The sequence below is a fragment of the Plectropomus leopardus genome, chromosome 14 (assembly GCF_008729295.1).
Source record: "Plectropomus leopardus isolate mb chromosome 14, YSFRI_Pleo_2.0, whole genome shotgun sequence".
Taxonomy (NCBI): domain Eukaryota; kingdom Metazoa; phylum Chordata; class Actinopteri; order Perciformes; family Serranidae; genus Plectropomus; species Plectropomus leopardus.
In genome coordinates, this window is record NC_056476.1 from 9,313,981 (window position 1) to 9,328,185 (window position 14,205).

Sequence of the window (14,205 nt, forward strand, 5' to 3'; positions counted from 1 at the left end):
GCAAGCATGTGCCAATACAGCTGGGCCGAAGATGCTACTAAGATTTTGTCAGCAAACTACAAACAATCATATGATAGCCAAAACTCACACTTATAAAGATATTAAAATGACTGTGTTTTTAAATATGCAATGAGTGGTCACTGTGTTTTAACACCCACTCTGACAGCTTCCTGCCAGAGATCTGAGTCTGAGTCTCTAGTTTCTTTTGTACGCAGCTTTTGTCACACCTACATTTTAGACAAGTTTTCCATTTCAAAAGAGAAATTTAAAAGAAGGGAAATTCAAATGCTGCTCATTTGTCTTATTTTTTTAATCACACTTATACACTGTAGTAAATTTAAAATGGCAAGAGAGTCACTATATTAATTATTTGCTTGTTTATATGAAGAAAAAACAGTCAGGATGAGCAACATGATGTGAATAAGGCACTAACAACAATGGGAAGGACAGCAGAAAACAGTGATAGACATGAAAAACTGCAGAGACAGAGAGAGCAACACACGAGGACAGAAAATAATCACATACCGTTTGGACCAGCGGTAGCAGGCCTGGCTGTGACCACAGCAGTTCATGCCAGGGATACGATGTCCGCCTGAGCGCTTATAGATCATCCCCTCCCTGGAAGAGACAGCGGTGATGATTGCAGATTGCAACCAGCTGAAACTTCTCTCAGTTAGATTTCCTTTAGTGTTCATTGTTCAGGAGGTTTTTACAGGGAGACAAATTATCCTCCGAGGTCTCTTCCTCTCCAAAACAAACAGACTCATTGATTAAAACCAATAAAAGCAGTAAATATGGCAGTTTCACAGTACAAGTAAGTGTTTCTCCTACATATGTCGGGCTGCTAATTCATCGCCTGCACTTTACTTTCTTCTAATAAAACTTAAGATCCAGACATTCAGGAAGCTGCTAATGGGAGCTGATTTATCCACAGACATCCCCGCCTCTCCAAAACAAACGGACCAGATCATTTAAACCGGTAAAAAAAACTTTCACATTAACAAAATCTGTGTTTTTCTGACACGGTTCAGCATGTCGGAGACCGGCCACTAGCTCATCTTTTTTCTTAAGATCCAGATGTTCAGGAGTTTTTACCAGGAGCTAAATTATCAGCAGACGTCGCTTCAAACGTGGTGATTTAAACTGGATATTATCTTCCATTTCCGCCAGTATATCCCCCTAAATCCTATACACTGAAACTTTAAAGAAAGAGACATGGGATTTTCATCCATATCCTCTGGATTTCAGCTCAAGTGTTTCACTCCACTGTGAACTTTTCAGTGCTCATCCACCTGACACAAGAACTGTTTATACAGATGGGAGAATGGAGGGATTTAAAGAGGAGAAAATACTCACAGTCCTTTTGGCCCCAAGTCATGAATGAAGGACAGCTGGCTGATGTCAATGAACTCCATCTGAGAATAGACAGGAAGAGAAAAACAAGAGGCTTCACACAGTGGAAAAAAATAAAGTAATACACACTGTACTGTACATATCAACATGTGACTGAACAGGCAGCTGTTACAGTGCATCCACACACACCATCCACCTGGAGGCAATGTGACTCATCCTAAATGATCTCAACATGTGTTCTCACCTCAGACATTAATATTTAATATGTCAGCACATAACAGGAAAAATACTGAGGCTAAACCTACCAGTGGTGTGTTTTAAGGCTTATTCCACCATTAAGTTTAAGTAAGTAAGGCTAAAGGTAAGTTTATTATGCTAAAGAGTACATACTGTATGTTACTGGTTTAAATGGTACAGATAATAAGTCACGTTCTAGATATTGTACCATATTGCCATATTACATTAAATCAGATCAGTGTTTTTTTAACATGTAATTTACTGAAAAAAAAAAGAAACATTAACATTATCCTGGCCAAATGACTGAAATACAAGATGTTATCCCGATAATCACCAAATATGCTTAAAGCTCTTAAAAAGGCACTAAAACATACTGGACTCACTTAGCCTTAAGTTTTTCAAAGAATATGATTAAGCAATATGGAGAAAATCAAATATCAAAACATTTTTGACTAAATGCCTCATCATCGCAATAATATTGTATGGTTGGCTTTTGGTGCTTTCACAAAATATTTACACTATTAGATTTTTGATAAATAATCATCAGTAAAGGCTCATAATAGAACAGCTACAACAGTGTGGTAAGTTCAGAAAATTATTTCCTAGCCTTTAAAACTGGCTAAAGACAACACTTACGATATTACAATATCCTAAATCTAAGATAATATCTAGTCTCATATCACGATGTCGATAAAATATCGGCATGCCGCCCAGCCCTGGTCAAGAAACAAATATTTTTATTGCATCACAGATAGGACTTGTTCAGGTGAGCAACCTTTTTCAGTGAAAATAAACAATCAAACAATAGTTAAAGCCATGCTTTTAACTATTTGAAATGGCATCATATCTTTTTATGTAAAATATGCCAATACTTGAAAAAATCATGTGCTGTTTTTTGAGGTTGGTACATGCATAGCCTGTTGTTGCAGTCTCTTTTATTGTTAGTGGCCAATATTCACAATTGCACAATATTGATAATTATCCCAGTAAGGTGGGGTTTTTTTTGTATTTTTTATCACAATCTACAATAACATGGTCCCAACATTCCTAATTGCACAATGTACACAGTATTTGTCTTTAAGGCATTTAACAGACTTGAGGCCTTTTGTTGGCTTAAATAAGGAGCTGTCATATACCTAAATTTGTTGAGTGTGTCAACATAAAGCAGACACGGTGCTATGGGTAAACACATTAATCATCTGTGTCAACACTCATCAGGATAGAGCTCAATAAAATGCTGAAAAACACTCTGTATTTACCTTTGCAGTGCAGCTACACTAGCTGACAGGATACATTTGGCTCAAATGTGGAGAAATTTTTCATACACACACAATTATTATGAATGCAAACTTCTATGTAGTCAGTCATTATGTAGTTATGTCACGGCTTGCGGTGCTTAGTATGATTACTCACAGTATGGTGATATTTGCGGTACATTGCCATCTTCAGCAGCTTGTTCAAATAGTCTTCTAATTGTCTCTGTAGAAACACATACACTGCATTTTGGCCACTGTGAGTATTTTAATGACAAAATCCAAGCATATAATTATATACATGCACACACACACACAGTCAGAGAGGGTTTTGAAGAATACAAGTGCTGGCAAGGAGTTAAGTGCCATGGCAACAAGCGAGTGCTAAGAGAGCTCCTTGTCATTAAGTTAAGATATGAAAAGAGTGAATTTTTCAAAAGCAGGCAAAAAGGCTGCAGGGTACACTGTTGAGACGTACCCTCCTGCTGGAGACCTGTTCATCTCGCACCAGCTCGTCCCCTCCTCCCCTAGGCAGCGAGGGCATCTCCCTCACCTCGCTCTTCCTCACTGTCCTCCTCCTCACTGTGTGGCTGAGACAGAGACGGAGATGTCAAATTTAAAAGTCCAAAGCTATCTGAAGATGTTTTTCCAAGTAAATCTTGTCAAATCACACAGTGTTCATTCTTTGTAAGCCAAATTTGAGGACAAACTTTAAGCAGAGACAACTTTTGGGTAATGGCCCTTTCTGTTACATGGATGCCCAAAGCTAAGCTGGCTTTCAGCCTCTTCTCTGAAATTAAAACATAATTTCTTGTGTGTCTTCCCGCAAGCAGTTGTTACGAAAAGCAAATATAAAAGCTTGAATAAATTGACAGGTTGCAGGTTGACTCACTGTTGCATTACATCAACCAGGAATACAGAACAGCAAAAAGGACATTTGATGACTTGAAAACAAGGAGGCTTGTTATTTTTAAGGTAAAATAACAGCTACAAAAGCAATTGTGAAACTCCATCATGCGCCTCTTCCTTTGACAAATTTAAGTCGGGGAGAGAGAAATAGGGAGTAGGGCAAAAGTAAATCCTATTAAAATCCAAGGGCAACATTCCTTTGTTTTCAGTATCACCAGAGAGAGAAAGAGAGACAGAGGGAAGGAGTGAAAGAGACAGAGGCATAATAAAAAGAGGAAAACACAGGAAGGGAGTTGAATTGTCAGAGCACTGTATGCAAATGATGCTTTAATTATTAGAGTAGCCGATCAATACACTGAGAGGAACAATTTGACATGCTGGCAAAAATGTTTGCTAAGATTCAGATGAAAAGATTGATACCACTTTGTTTAGATTGTCTTAGCTTAAAGCACAAAGACCTGAAGCAGGAGGAAACGGCTGGTCTGGCTTTGTCCAAAACACCTCAAAATTTTGTTAATTTAAGTCAAAACAGACAACTTTTTATCTCTGTTGTTAGCGGAAATCGTTTTCCAGTTTCCTCAGTGCCAAGCAACAACCACAGTTTCCACAGTTACTGCAGTTGTTCCACCATCCGCCCCTTTATGCTACTGGAGAAAGCAACTGCAAAGAACTTACACTGATACTCTTTGGTAACTACTAATCACTACCGGGAGAGAAAAAGTGCCATCCTTTTCCTGTTTTGGTTGCACAATGGTTGATGCACTTGTGGGAGTATAACTGTGTGTGTGTGTGTGTGTGTGTGTGCGTGCGTGCGTGCGTGCGTGTGTGTGTGTGTGTGTGTGTGTGTGTAGGCACCAACCTGCGTGACGGCAGTGGTATCCTCATGAAGGTCTTGTACGTCCTCAGCTCTCTGTGCAGCTCCATGAAATGTTTCTCTTTCCTCTTTACCACCCAGGTAAACTCACCGTGCTTCAGCTCAATCTTAAACACTGCCGGCAGAGACTACACACACGCACACGCGCGCGCGCGCGCGCGCACACACACACACACACACACACACACACACACACACACACACACACATATGATATGAGATATGATGAGCTTAATGTATATTAACCCTTAAAAACATGAGCAAATTGGTTTGACTTCTTTCAAAATCATGGAAAGAAAGCAATGAGCATCTGAACAAGACATGACCTAAAAACTAGCGGGAAATATAGTATTTAAAAAAAAAAAAAAAACAAGAAAATACTTGAAAATTAGCAAAAAAAAGTAAAATAAAGTAAAAGTATGAAAAGTTTGAAAAAAAAAAGAATTTTTAATTGAAAAAAAAAAATAATTTTCAGGTCATTTTCTTGTAATCGTTTACCCATTTCTTGCAATTTGCAAGAAATTTCTTGGCATGTTGTCTTTTTCCTCAGGTTTTAAAAAAAAAAAAATCTAAACAATTTGCTTATGTTTCCAGGGTTAAATTAATTATAAAGGCATGTCATCGCAGTACAAGGAAACTGAAGACGATCCAGGTTTCAAGAGGTTAAGGGTAAACATTAGGGTTAGAGTTATTTTAGTTGCATTAGAAATGGTTATTCTAGAAGTAAAAATTTAAATTCAAGTACATTAAGAATTTGCTGCAAACAATAATTATGTTGATTTATAACAAAATCAAAGAGATTTAGTTGATGCTTTTATCCTGAGCAACTCACAACATCAGATCCCTAATTTTCCCATAATAATAAACAACCAATGGTAAGAAATGCAAGGAAAGATAGAAACAACACCTCAATCTGATGAAAATAATGTCATAGACATGGTTTTCAGTACCTTGTTGACGCTCCTTTGGTGCGACAGGTTGAAGCGGTCTTGTGTGGTGAATCTCTCCACCTCCAGTATGCGGGCAGTAATGGGAACAGTGGGAAGGTAGACCTTAGCGTTGGTTTCCTTGAAGCCCACTGTGGCATAAACAGCTGAAAATGGGATACGACAGTCCCCTAGGAGGAAGACAGAGGTGGGTGGTTAGCGTTTTTTTCATGTAGGAGTTTTGCAGGCTGCTTAGGAGCGAGTAGGCTGCATCACCGAAAAACTCGGCCTTTGTTCAAGATTTTTACTTTGCAGTGTTAGGTCAAATGTTTCTGTTTGTGCTCCGGTAAAGTTTGTGAGATTTAAATTATGTAAAGGAAACATTTACCTGCATACTCCTGCATCGTTAGATACCTGTTTGAAGGCTCACCAGCTGAAGCATTTCCTTTTGTAATTCAATTTTGTCAATTTTTCCCATACTGGAGTATGATATGGACTCACTGTCCCTGAGCCTAGCTGGTCCTACAAACCCTCACTTTATCTACATTTCCCAGAAACCCTGGGCACAGCCCTAAGAGGACAGTCACAGGCTTATTGATTTGGGCTTGTATGCTCATAAAAATATTGCTTATGAATGACGAATCTGTTTCATAGTCTGGCAAGTTCAGTGTGCTGGAAGTGTAATTCCTATAGCAATTGTTCCCAACTGGTGGGTCCCAGTCCAAAAATGGGTTGCCAGTCCATTCTGATGGACCACAAGTTACTCAGGAACATGCCAAGTTTGTAAAAAACACACTTTATATTAAAGTTGTGTGAGTTTTTTTTCCAGAACAGCTATTTTATTGCCCTGTTCTTGGTATTATTTGGCCTTTTAACATGCTTTGCTTTTGCAGTGTTTATGTCCCTGCATGATCTTGAAGCAATAATATGCACTTTTTGGACTGCACTGTTATTAAGTTTAAGTTGCAATATTATTGTGTTCTTTTTTTTTTAAGATAATATCATTAGCTTTACTATTTATCAGTGAAATAAGTGACCGCTTTGTTTAGTTTTAATTGGCCTTTAAAAGCTTTGTACCTAAGTAGTTTCCATCGTAGTCGTTCTCCTCTCCCTCCCCTATGTCCAGCTCTCTGGTATCCAGGCTCTCCACGAGGTCGGCCATGGTGATACCGTCGTGTGCGTCCGGGGCCGCTGTGGTGTCCTCAGAGTTCACCAGGTTGAGGCTACTGGTAGTAGGCGGAGCTTTACCCAGCATGCTCAGCAGTTAGCCCCAAGAGCAGGGCGAGCCTAAAAGAGAAGAAATGAGATATCATCATTTAAAAAATTAAAAAAAAAAAAAAAAAGAAAACATCTAGGGTTGTGCTTTGAAATGTGGTCGGATACTGAATACAAATTACTTTGCAATTTATTTTATAATAAGTAACGTAAACCATTTGATTACAAAAAACATATAATCTAATCTGAAAAATCTCTTTAAACATCCTGAAACTGTTTCAGTGAAAATACATTCTGCATATTCTGCATTCATGGTTTGTTAAATCAGAGTAGCATAAAAGACGTGATAAAAAATCAAATCAAATTATCCTTGACTATGCAACTTTAATTTAATTGCATTTTTTTAATCAAATGTAATCTTGGCTGATTGCATTTATGTACTTTTTGTAACCTGATTATGTAATCCTAATTAAATGTAATCCATTAGTACTGAAACCTGAAACAACTGATGCTGTGGAAGTAATGGGAATTTGAGAGTGTGTGGGTTTATACGTACGTCAATGCGTTGCGCTATACAGCATTACTGATTTCTGAGTGTACACACACTCCCACAGAGAGATGTCACTTAACTTTTAACCTTCCATCGTATACTGATCATTACTGGTTACACAAGACCCTGATGGGCTATTATAGAAGTCATACGAGGACCACAAGTATGCAGGCTCTTTAATAAGCAGACACATGTTCTGTAGTCACAACTGGAACAGGTTTCAAGGTCACATGTGAACATCACTCAGAACACAAGAATGAAAAAAGTCAACAAATCCGGTGACAGAAATGAGTGGCTGAACAGAAGTCTGGTGACAAACCTCCCAGCTGAGATCTGGTTACAGCAAAAGCAGAAATATGAGTCATATCATGTTCATACCAATACAACCATCATCAGTCATCTGTTGACCTTGTTGGGAGGCACCTACATTTGTTATTTTTCTCCATGTGCCTTCTCCATGTTCTTATTGTGCCCTAAAAGACAAACTATTGTGTTGATCAGTATCCCTGGAGTAACACACTACTTAAATTTATTCAGTATTCTGTCAGTGATATTCTGCAAAGCCATTGATTGTAATATTTAAAAAGGTAATATATATTTGCATCTTTTTATGTTTTGTCTCCTTTAGTGCTTAAAATATTTGTTTCGATAATTATCCATGTAGTCTGTGGAATATACTAGGTCACTATGTTGAAGGTCAGAGGGACCAGAAAATTGCAGTAGATAAGTGATTTGAAGTTTGAAGTTGGACAGCTGAGGAGTTTTGGAAATGTCCTCACACAGGGAGCTCCCTAAACTGTGGTGACACTGTGGCCTGACATTGAGCTGCTGTCTCAGTGAGACAGAAGTGGATGCATTCTTTTTTGTGTTTTTGTAGCAAATATGACTGAATCTAAAACTCCAGTAGTTCAGTGATTCAGTGAATGATTTACTGAAGTCACACACATTTGCTCGCCCCAACCCATCCTTCCACTGCAGCACAAACGAGGTGTTAATTCATTTTTTTGGGAAACTGTACCTGTTTTAACAATATCATTCACCACTCCTGTGGCCTGACTTCAGAGACATTCCTCAGAACTTAACTACTTAAATCCAGTTAATGACAAACTAACTCTCCGTCTGACTTCAGTTGTTCATTACAGACACACACACTGAATGAATCAGCTCCTCCCCATCCAAATCATACCGTACATTCATCTGTTATCATGAGTTTAATGACCTATTATGTACTCACATACTGCAAATAAATATTTTTGTCACTTCTTCATGAGATAGTGAGTAAAAATTCAGTCTGTTGTAGCTGCTTAATTTGACCTAGTCTTTCACTTTCAGGTCACAACACAAAACGGTGTATTGTTCTGATTTTCAACAGTTGCACACTGTTCTCTTCATCAGTCTTATAAGATGTTTTTTTCAACTACCGTGCCAATATGATCCTGGAGTTCAGTAAAAATACAAACAAAAAGATTTTTTTTAACGATTGGTTCAAAGAGAATTAGCCCAGGGGTCCCATATGACATTGCAGGACTCCACCTGAGGACTTCTTCCTCCGGAGCCTCAGAGGACCAGTAGTTTAGTGTAATTTTACAGGAAAATGTGTTGCAATATAAATCATTTTGTTTTGTGCCAGTAATGTAATATTTACAATAAATTACTTGCAACTCTTATTTACTGTCTCATCATGGGTTCTTTGAACCTAAAGGAGCCCCTTTCATTTAAACTCCTAACATGTTCTTTGTTTCTGTGTGCGTTCTTCTTCATTTTTACCATGTACATGTTCAGCATTATTGACAGGGTTAATTAAAATTTATTTTTATTTTTGAGATTAAAAATTATCTGCATTTTGATACACTATAGAAGACAAAATCATTCTGAATAAAGGGAAGGTGTTGCTGTAAACTACAGAATTACAAAAACGCATAAATTGACAAAATTATGTCAAACATGACATAATGCATACCACACACACCACACACACATTATTATACACACTGAAGTCTCCGCTCGGAGGTTGAGGTTTAAAAAAATCTAGATTGTGACAGTCTGACCAAACATTACTTTGTAGTTTGGTATCTCCTTAATTCTGTGTTTGGAAATGACATGACCGGCTACACCCATAGGAGTGGAAATTGGTGATGCAATTTTGTGCGTAAGATACCATACAGAGCAAGACCTGACAAAGCTGAGGATCTCACACACACACATGCACACAGTCACTGATACACACCTGTGTGAATTTTATAAATGACATGCACTTAAACCTGTGCAGTCATGCTACATAAACATGCCACTATTGCTCATGCATGACACAAAGATGAAACACAGTATGCAAAGTTTAGTTCTCATATAGTCAAAATACTGCATCTATAGACAAATGTCACACAGTAAGCTGCCATATTGACAAATGTTTACATTATATATCACTGTTAACAAAGCCGGCGACATCTCGTCGTGTGTAGTAGGTGTTTACTTTGAGCAAAAGCATATGGACAAACTGTGCTCAGTTCTCTGTTTTAGTTTCACCATTACCTCACTGCTTCACACACCACTGAGGACACGGGTTTAATTTAGTATAATAAACATATTATGAGAGGCCAAAAACCTGTTAAACACGTTAGGAAAATTACCCTTCTCATGTGCTTGCTACACTACTGCTCCAACTTCAATTTAGTCCAAAAAGCAGCCATCTGTAAAATCTTGTATTACTACGGCAGGATACAGGCAGGGTGTGGAGAATAACAGCTCTGCAGCTACAATAAATCTTACATTTTTCAAGTGCAGGATAATGTGAAGAAGAAAAAAAACACCCAAAAGAAAGAGCCATACACATAAAATACAACCAAGCAGGATGCTTAGTCATCCAAGACTACACAGTTCACATGTGGCCCATTAAACAAACCTCCTTCTGTGTGCAGACAAAGTAGAAAAGACTCAGGAGGAGAGGGGAGGAAAGGAAAGCAGAGAAAGAGAGCAGTTGACTCAGCAGAAAAATTTTGATGAGAGATTTCATTAAAGGACAGTTTTAGTAGGATTGGGGTGTTTTATGCATTCCCTTACAGCTGTACACCACTGCGGAATATGTTTCTCTGCTCTATCATGTTGAATACCCTATTTTTCTTCACTGATTTGACAAAAATGCCGTCAACTGTATTTTGAAGTCAGTACTAACACAGTGAAGATTATAAATGCCTCCGCAAACCAGTAAAGTTGCAGTTTCATGCAATAAATCCAAGCTACAAATTCTACAACATGGATGCTTCACATATATCTTCAACCTGGCAGCACAGAAGATCAATGCAATCAGTACAGTTTCAGGGTGGACAACCAAGATTATTGTCACCAATTCAATATCTGACCAAATATCTCCCCTTCTGTTCCTGACCTATAAAGCTGAGTAGTGGTCAAAAGAATAGTTTTTTCAGAACTTTCTGATGTCGCAGTGAAGTTGACCTTTGATCTTTTGGATATAAAATGTCATATTTTCATTATTTTATCCTGATAAATATGTGTAGGAAGTTTTATCACAATTAGCATATGAATTCCTGAGTTATGGCCAAAAACGTTTTTTCTTTTTTTTAGCTCAAGCGACTTTGATCTTTGAACACCAAATTCTAATCAGGTTATCATTGAGTCCAAGTAGATGTTCATACCAAATTTGAAGAAATTCCCTTAAGTTGTTCTTGAGATATTGTGTTTACAAAAATGAGACTAATGCAAAGTCACAGTGACCTTGACTTTTGACCACCAAGTTTAATCAGTTCATTGTTCTGTCCAAATGGACATTTGTGCCACATTGGAAGAAATTCTGTCATTATGCCATTGAGATACTGCGTACACATGAATGAGATGGACTAAATTACTATGACCTTGACCTTTGACCATCAAAATCAAATTAGTTCATCGTTATGGCCAAGTGGACGTTTGTGCTAACTTGGACGATATCCCCTCAAGTTGTTCTTAACATATATATCTAATTCACAAGAATAAGACAGACAGGTCAGTGACCTTTGACCACCTTTGACCTCCAGAATCTCATCAGTTTACTGTTAAGGCCAAGTGAGACATTCGTGCCAAATATGAAGAAATTGCTTTGATATCATGTTCATGAGCATGGGACAGACAGACGGACGGACAACCCAAAAACATTACCTTGAGACATAAAAATGATTGTTTCTCACACCATGTTGCAAATTTACTCAGTTGGGATGTAATGAGCTCACATTACACAGTGATCCAAAAAGTATGCATTGATATAAAAAAAGATGAGCAGAAGTATGCCATTAAAAATGTCAACATCTAACAGCAAGCTAATAAAAGCAGACAGAGAGCAGTCACTGATCAATAAACCCCCATCTCTGGACAAGAAACAAAAACATTCACTGGAAACATGGCCTAAAACGCATTTACGCAGCCTTGAGACATAACATTCAAAAGTATTGTGATGAGTCAGTCATGAAGTCATTGCCACTTGTGTAATGAACAACAGCAAACAGAAAATGTGTCATTTCTCTAGGGTAAACAGGGAGGGGCTGCACCAAGGAATGAGGTTTTTCATGATTCATCAGATTTCAGGGCTATTTTCTCTGAAGCAGGTAAGTAGGGGAACAACACACAAACACTCACGCAAACACAGAGACAAAAAAACAAAGTCAATTTTTCTTTAAAGTCAGTGGAGGCAAAATAAAACACTCCAAAACTTACAAAGGTTTACGTTTAAGAATAAAAGACGCCTACTATGTCTTAATTCAACACTGACATTAACATTAATAAGACTCTACGTAACTCTGACTAAGAATACAGCCTCATCAGGTGTGAGACAGATACATTGCAGTTGTCTTCTTTCAAAGTGCCAGATTCCTCTATTTGGAGCTGAAAATGTTCGTGACAAGTAAATAACACGTGAGCACATCCACCAGCAGATAACAGCTTGACAGTAAAGATTCCCACTCCACTGAACAAGATCCAACACGCTCACACAGTCACAAGAGTCGACACCATCCACCAGTTGCTTTTCAGTGTGACTACGCTTGTTTCCTGCTTCCCCTGTGAAGCCATTTAGTCTCTTCATTCATCAAATCATTTTCTCATTCTGTGTTTTTACTGAATAAAGATATCTGTGAACAATTCGAGTAATAATTCTGATCATTTTACAGGAATTATTCTCATAAATAGGGTCAATTGCTGATTGTAAATCATGGTCATTAACATCAACAATCTGTGTTTTTTTATATATATATAAAAACTCTTTAAAAAAAACAGTTTCAAATTTGTTAATTTACCAGTAAAATTGAATCCTGGATAAAAGAGAGTGCAGAAAAATGTATATCAAATTGTCCTGAACAAAAAGTTAGTAATTTGTTTGAATCATCGAAAATGAATATGATTTGGTCTAGCTAGACATACAGGATGCATTATGATCATTAAAAACAACATAGGGTGAATGTTTGTGTGGTGTGCATGCAGTCTTAGATTCCAGCAGAAGTATTTCTGACAGTGCAGTTATCTTCCTGCTGTTCTAAGAATATCCACTGGCTTGACCCACACAACTGCAGAGGGACCTGGTATGCTGCATGTGGTGTGAATGTCTGCATGCGTAGAGTCGGATGACTAACATGTACATGCAAATGCAAAAGCGCCAGTCATTATATCATCCGTGTCTTCAGTCTGCAATCTGACAGGAGAGCGCAGAGATGATGCGAACGCATTGGGACGAGGGGTTTGCAGAAGTTATCTCTCGTCTCCATTCCAAAGGAACACTGCCTACTTCCTGCTTCCTGTCCTGTTGTCATGGCGATAGCCTCAACAGCCAGTGAGCCGCTTGTATATAAATATCAACAGGAGCAGCTCAGAGTGTCCGCCTCTCTCTTCATGTGCAAGCATCCCTCTTAAATGTCAATTAGTTGGAATCAACACGTAGAAGAAGAAACGAGAGAACGCTGAGTGGGAGAAGAACTGTGGAGGTTTAGCAGAGCTTGACAGAGAGGTAAAAAATGAGGCGCCATAAAAGCAAAGTGGGAACTCGTCAATCTTTTCAACATGCGACACGAGGGAAATTTAGTCTCTCACCCTGCCCAACAGAGCCATTAAAAGCATATTGCCACATTTTTCATGCAGGGACCAACTTGATAAATTCCAAAAAGACCAAATCCATTACTGAGAAGGTGATGTTTAACTCAAATCTAGAGCAAAGCTTTTGGGATTGAAGAACATCCTACTGAGGAACAGTACAAATTTGGTACCATTATTTTTTATCAAGGCCCACCTTAATAAAGTTTATATCAATATAATCAATTATTAATAAATGAATGCACTATAGAGTCAATTATGCGAACTAACAGTGGATTACTAGGTTGTGAAAAATGTCTCTGACAGACTCTCATGGCTGGACAGCAGCCCGTTAGCTTAGCTTAGCACAAGACTGAAAAAACCTTTGGGAAATATTATCCAGCAGTAACAAAATCCACCTACTAGCACCTCTAAAGCTCTCTAATTAACAATTCAAACAAAAACTGAGGTGCAAATGTGACCATTCCTAGTTTTATAGGGCGAATTATCACTTTTTATTTGATTATTTTCTGTGCTTTTTCCCAAACAACCACCTAAGATTTCAGGAAGTTTTTGCTCCCAACTAAAAAATAGTTCAGTATAGTAACCCTACACTGAACTATTTTTATTTGTATTTGCAAAGAGACATAAAATAATTACAAAATGGGCAAAACAATTACAAAGAGATACAAAATAATGAACAAAGACATAATGACCTAAAAGAGACACAAACACAAAAAAAAAGAACAAAATGACAAAAGGATGCAAAACAACAACAAAGAAGGAGGCAAAACCACCAGAAAGTGAAGGGGCCCATTGTCTCATGAGCCGCCCGTGCTTCTT

The 14,205-nt window shown here is 38.0% G+C and overlaps 1 protein-coding gene across 2 annotated transcripts in view; it reads right to left on the minus strand.

The window, feature by feature from the left end:
• pld1a (phospholipase D1a) overlaps positions 1-14,205 on the minus strand; it is a 40,054-nt gene that overhangs the window by 17,694 nt on the left and 8,155 nt on the right. For both annotated transcript variants that reach the window (XM_042500383.1, XM_042500382.1), the window contains exons 2-8: positions 6,630-6,839; positions 5,577-5,743; positions 4,612-4,754; positions 3,322-3,433; positions 3,004-3,069; positions 1,357-1,415; positions 526-618 (exon numbers count right to left, since the gene is read on the minus strand). In XM_042500383.1, coding sequence (XP_042356317.1) covers positions 526-618; positions 1,357-1,415; positions 3,004-3,069; positions 3,322-3,433; positions 4,612-4,754; positions 5,577-5,743; positions 6,630-6,807 — 818 coding nt within the window. In that variant the 5' untranslated portion in view covers positions 6,808-6,839. The remainder of the gene's footprint in view (positions 1-525; positions 619-1,356; positions 1,416-3,003; positions 3,070-3,321; positions 3,434-4,611; positions 4,755-5,576; positions 5,744-6,629; positions 6,840-14,205) is intronic.